General features: G+C 46.7%; 1 protein-coding gene across 1 annotated transcript in view; it reads left to right on the forward strand.

The window, feature by feature from the left end:
* Nucleotides 1-5858, forward strand: part of LOC104276236 (immunoglobulin-like and fibronectin type III domain-containing protein 1) — a gene marked incomplete at both ends in the record, with an annotated part of 16654 nt that extends 10796 nt beyond the window's left edge. The window contains 7 exons of the mRNA XM_009872472.1: nt 774-820; nt 1566-1707; nt 2202-2498; nt 3113-3412; nt 3939-4112; nt 4949-5077; nt 5565-5858. Coding sequence (XP_009870774.1) covers nt 774-820; nt 1566-1707; nt 2202-2498; nt 3113-3412; nt 3939-4112; nt 4949-5077; nt 5565-5858 — 1383 coding nt within the window. The remainder of the gene's footprint in view (nt 1-773; nt 821-1565; nt 1708-2201; nt 2499-3112; nt 3413-3938; nt 4113-4948; nt 5078-5564) is intronic.
* Between the last annotated feature and the right edge of the window lie 78 nt (nt 5859-5936).

The following is a 5936-nucleotide window of genomic DNA, read 5'->3' on the forward strand; positions in this document are numbered from 1 at the left end:
GAATATAACATGACTTGAGGCTGGTGAGGGGGAAGTGGTTGGGCAGACCTCATCTGCTCAATCACAGAATCATTCAGGTTGGAAAAGACCTTTAAGATCATTGAGTCCAACCGTTCAGCCAGCGCTGCCAGCCCCACCACGGACCCCTGAGCACCACGTCCACCCGGTTTGGAAATCCCTCCACGGATGGGGACTCCACCGCTTCCCCGGGCAGCCTCTTCCAGGGCTTGACAACCCTTTCAGTGAAGAAATTTTTCCAAACGTCCAACCTAAACCTCCCCTGGAGCAACGTGGGGCCATTTCCTCTTGTCCTGTCCTGTCCAGAAGTTGCGTAGCCATACCCTGCAGCAACCTGGGTTTTTCCCCACTAGCTGTAGAGGGAGCCACTCCAGTTAGCCTAGACTTAGAACAGCAAATCTGTAGATGGCTAACATGATTTGAGATGAGTCCATTGCCCGTTAGGTTGGTGTTGGAACTATATTGTACCCAGGCCAGCTGGCACATCCCATTTATTTGAGGAATTTATGCCAGCTGGCCTGCGGTGTTGTGATACAAAAGCCTGTCACAACTATAGGAGATTTAATTTTATTTTTTTAAAAAAGGTCTCTTTTCTCCTCCTCTCCACGTGCATTTTCTCTCTGCCAGTGTAACACAGAGTTAGCAGCTTTTCCACATTTTCTTTTCTGAACATTCAGCGCCACGCTGTTATCTCAACAAGCAGTTACACGGTGTCAGAGTCCTGAAAGGGGAACCAGCTGAACTGTCTTTCACAGTCAGTAAACACGGAGTCACAGGAACCTGGTTTAAAGATGGATTAAAGGTAAGTGCGCTCTACCTACTGCCTTCCTTGGTGAGCAATGCTCTGCTCTACCTCTTATGAAGTGTTGGGTCAAAGTGTCCTTACCTCTGCCAGTCTCTCTGTAATCTGTGTACAGCCCTGGAAGGATTCTGCAGGAGCCTGTCGAAACTAAAATTCTTAATAAAACCCCCGCAAGGTTCCTCCCCCTTCCTGCTGCAATACCTTTGCATTCTTGCTGACAGTGGGAGGCTTTGTGTTTTCCGTTCTTCTTCGTGGGTGGAGATGGTGTGGGTCTCTCCCGTTTTCTTCTCCTTGGTGAATGAGAGAAATTTGCAAAAAGGAAGGGGAAAATTTTCAACCTATTCTTCAGGCAGGCATAACACGAAGAGTGTTCTTTCAATCTTGTGCTTAGGGCCCAGTGTTGACATCGTGTTCTGTGCTCCAAAACAACCCTCAAGAGTAATTCAGTTGTGGGATCTGGGTGATGCTGTAGGAGTTCTGATATGTCATACTCAGGCACGGGCCAAAGTTTTTGTCCTTAAGAGTAGAAAGAGAGAGCTTGGAGATTTTACTAAAATTTATTTCAACAGACTTTGAATCAAGCCTTTGCAGGGAGTACATTGATAGTGCTTATATGCAACGTTACCAGATAAGTAATCCGAGAATATTATTGTAATTAAACATGAGTGTCATTTGTAAGTCTTTTAAATTACATTTAAAATTTTTGTCTGTCCGGTTTAAAGGGTTTCTGTGCTTTACTTTGCAGTTAACAAGCATGGATGGAGTCCGTTTTGAAAAGCAAGGTCTAGTCCACAAACTAGTTATTGACAAAGTGGAAGATATTCATGCTGGGAAATACAGGTTTGAAGGTGGAGATATAAAAACTGAAGCTTCTATTTTTATTGAAGGTGAGTCTGTTCAAACTACCAATGCAACGCTCTAGCCCTGATGTGCTGTGAAGACAAAACGTTTTCTGAGATGCCTACAGATGGTTATTGAGTCAACTTTATTATAGAGAACTACCATGTGAACGGGAGATGAATAGTCCTTGTACAGCTTGGTGCATTTTGGATTTACAAATTTAACTAGGGAGCCTTCCTGAACAGCTTCTATTATTAAGATTTTGGGGTGAATGTAACACTTTATCAGACCACAATCTTCATTCTTATGTTTTGCGTGAGGAATTTGCTCCAGTGAAAAGGACACTATGATACCACAAACAGTGTGTGATAATAATCCTGTAGCAAAGTACCCGTGGGTATGTGAAGCATGAGCATGCAACTAAAGGTGAAAATCCAAATGCTGTGAGCTGCTAAGCGTTGCTGAGGGAAGCCTTTCCCTCCAAGGTGAGCCTTATCCTCTTCAAATTGCAGTTTTTAATGACCTTGTATCACCTGCTTAGATCCTCCACAGGTCGACAGAGTTCTCCTCAAAAACTTAACGAGTGTTCCTACTGTGGCCAAGGCAGGGCAGAAGGTAAACATCAAGATCCCTTTTGAGGGCCGGCTGCCCATCAGAGCGACGTGGCTGAAGGATAGGATGGAGGTAGCAGATGACACAAGGGTTCGTGTTGATAAAACAGAGACCTTTACCATGCTGACCATCTCCAGCAGCGAGAGGAAGGACTGTGGGGATTACAAAGTCAGGCTGGGGAATGACAGTGGCGTCCTGGAGATCAACATAAAGCTTGTGGTTCTAGGTAAGAGCCCCATGACACCCTCTGTGTCTTTCATTGTAAAGCTTAGGCTGGGAACCCATTAACACTGGTGACAATCCTGTTTAGAGCTACTGGGTATTCCAAGAAGAACAAGATTATGTAATTTTCCATGAAATCAGGGTACAGGCAAAGATGGCTGACATATTTCTTGCCCTTTATTCCAAGGTGGAACAAATCTGATTTTGCAATGGCCTCAACAGCTGAGGTTTGAGTGTTGGGTGACTGTGGGAGATGGGACAATGCACAACAGACAAATCTGAAAGAGGTGATCAGGGCCAAATTCAGCCCTCCCATAAATGTCTGTGCTTTTTTGGAAGACCAGAAATGGCGTTCTTCCTCGTAAGCAAGCCAAATTGGTGCAGTGCTTTTGAGAACAATCAGCCCGTGAAGCAAGGGCCTGGCTTCACCACCCCTTACAAAAGTTAGAAGAGTTGGAAGTTTGAGAGAGACACTTCAAGCGCCCAACTCTTGTTCTGCAGCTATGCAAGTATTTAATCAGAAACTCAGTGCCCTGACTGGTGAGCAGGAGACAGCACCTGCTTCAAGCCAGGAGCACAGTTGGGGCTGGAGCCAACTCATGGTGTTTGTCTTTTCAGACAAGCCACAGCCACCTGCAGGGCCCATCAAAATTGTGGAAAGCTCTGCAGACAACATCACCATCGAGTGGAAGCCCCCAAAGGATGATGGGGGCAAACCAGTGCAAAACTACGTTGTCGAGAGGCTGCAGGTAGGCAAGAGCGACTGGGTGCCTTTGGGAGAAACCCCCAGGAGCTGCACTACCTTCACCACTAACAAAGTGGAACAAGACGCAAGCTACTACTTCAGGGTGAGAGCTGTGAATGCTGAGGGAGCTAGTGATGCGCTGGAATCGGAGGAAGTGAAGGCTGTCGGTAAAGGTAAGGGGGAACTTTTCATAATTGTGTGTGACAGCCATCTGGGAAATACATTAGCAAAGCTGACATCAAAGAGACCTCACTGCACTTCAGATGTTGCTGCAGATCTGAACTTGAATCACGGCTGTGAAGTCTTGACATAAGTCTCTGGAGACTGACTGCACGTCAAGGCTAGGCGCTTTCTGTAGGCTTGGGTGATGCTGAGTGAGATGGTGTTATGCTCTCAGTTATGCTCCTTTCTGAACTGGAAAGCAAGTTTTATGGGATAAATGCAGTATGCATCAAGATCAGAGGAAGTTTTTCCCGGGGTGACTACAAAGGGAACACGTGAGGCTTTTTCTTTAACTACCTGGGCAAAGGAATGTCTCTATGTGCAGCAGTTTTCAGCATCACCACTTCATTCCTCTGATTTCCAAACAAGTAATTCGACTGTATTACGGGAAACTGGAACAAGAAATGGCACAAAGCTCTTTCTTGTCTTGCAATTAAAAATACACCTGCTAATAATGAAACACTAATCTCTTTCTAGCTTCACCTGGTGCCCCAGATCCCCCTGAGATTGTCAGTGCCAGCAGAGACACCATCACAATATCCTGGAAAGCACCCCGTAAAGCTGGCACTTCCCGAATAGCGGGATATATCGTTCAAAAACGCAAGAAGGGCACTGTGACCTGGCTGCCAGTCAACAGCGTGCCCGTAGCAGGTAGGTAGCTTAAGTCCTGGAACAGACTGGAAGATCTGAATGAGGCAAAAAGGTCATCTGGGTTCAGGAGCTGCTTGGGGTCTTATACTTTTTCACACCAGTGTTTATCCCCTTAAATTCTTCAGCTGCTGATTGTCCCCATTGCAACCACATTACCCCTGTCTGAAGTTTCATCTTATCTTTCAGAGCTCTAGTGTATATGTTTTCTCACAACTACGTTTTTCTCACGACTAAGATTTCACAGCCATGCCATAGCAAAGCCAGATCTTGAGTTTATTTACAGCTGAATGCCTGGAAGGGGGATTATGTTCTTTTCTAGAGTATGTGCAAGCACGTGGCTGAGGAAGAGCACGGAGAAGCTCACTGCTGCGTCCTGGGGTGTAGGTCCTCTCTAGATAAACTGATATCTTCAATTTCTGGAGCTGAAGTTTTCACTTCACATGCACAACTACTGTCCTTAGTCCGCCAAAGAATCCCAAGTGGTGTGTCTGAGCTCCAAAATGGGTTTTGACTGTACAATTATCTATCAGGTGCAACAGAGGACTTCTGCTTTTTCTGTTGTAGAAGCATATAGGATTATCTGATGATGCACAGCAGTATTTATCCTTTCTCTGGCTTAGTAGCTCTCAAGTGCTGTTTGATTTGAAAGGGAACACAGTGAGCACGTCCCAGAATTACACATGCCCTTGGATAGGGAAGGGCAGGGCAACTGGCCACAGCATTTATACTTGGCTCCTGAGAATTCCTCAGCCCACAATTCTACAGCATTATTGTCGCACCCTTTCCTGCTCGGGGAACAGCTCACCTGAGTCAACACACTCCTTTTCTTTCTGCAGACAAGAAGCTGAAAATTACCAATCTCAAGAAGGGGCTGCAGTACGAATTTCGTGTGGCAGCTGTCAATGCTGCTGGCGTAGGAGATCCCAGCGAACCGTCACAGCCCGTCCTGGCGCAGGATCCTGCCAGTAAAGGGACTGTCCCCGCTCCTGCTGGCTTGCGGATGCATAAAGCTGAATGTAGACTGGTGATGCCAGCAGAGAGGCAATGTTTTTAAATACTTCATTAAAATATGTGAAGACAAAGATGAAATCATTGGGAAGTGTCATGGCTGAGAATCCTCTCTCGGCACGAGGAAGCAGTGGAAGGATTTCCTGTGTGGTGTCTAAATCCCGATGTGGTGTAATCCCTGTGCGGGAGTTGTGTGAGGTGTGGAGAAGTACTCGGGGTGGGTTGCAGACTGCTTCGGGGTGTTGCAGGTTGTACTGCATGGCTGGCAGGAGCAGGCACCTGGATCCAGCTTTGAAGAACCAGGACAAGGTGGAGGCAGGACAACAAGGAGGATGCCCACTGAACTTCAGGAGTGTTGGAGATCTCAGGAAGCGATTGAAAAGGAGGGGGACAGGGATCCTACAGAAATAGTTTAAATAAAATTTCCCTTTTCAGAATCTCCAGGTGGAGTGCAGGACCTTAAAGTGAGCAGCAGCGACAGCACTAGTGTCACCTTGACGTGGAAGAGACCTGAAGTAAAAGATGGGAGTGATGTGAAAGGCTACGAGGTGGAGATGCGGTCTCCTAACAGCCTCAACTGGACCAAATGCAATGCTCTTCCCATAGAGATGACCACTTACACAGTTAAAGGCCTCCAAGGCAAGGGGACGTACTTCCTACGTGTGAGAGCCCTCTATGACAGTGGCCCAGGAGAAGCTGTGGAGCTTGAAGCTCGCATCGACGCTGCTTCCCCTGTAGGTAAGTCAAAGCAGGCTTCTCTTGTCAAGTTGGAGGCCTGTGGCCAGTGTTCCCCAGGGATCAGTGCTGGGGCCAGTT

The sequence above is a fragment of the Apaloderma vittatum genome, unplaced genomic scaffold (assembly GCF_000703405.1).
Source record: "Apaloderma vittatum isolate BGI_N311 unplaced genomic scaffold, ASM70340v1 scaffold5927, whole genome shotgun sequence".
NCBI classification, from domain to species: domain Eukaryota; kingdom Metazoa; phylum Chordata; class Aves; order Trogoniformes; family Trogonidae; genus Apaloderma; species Apaloderma vittatum.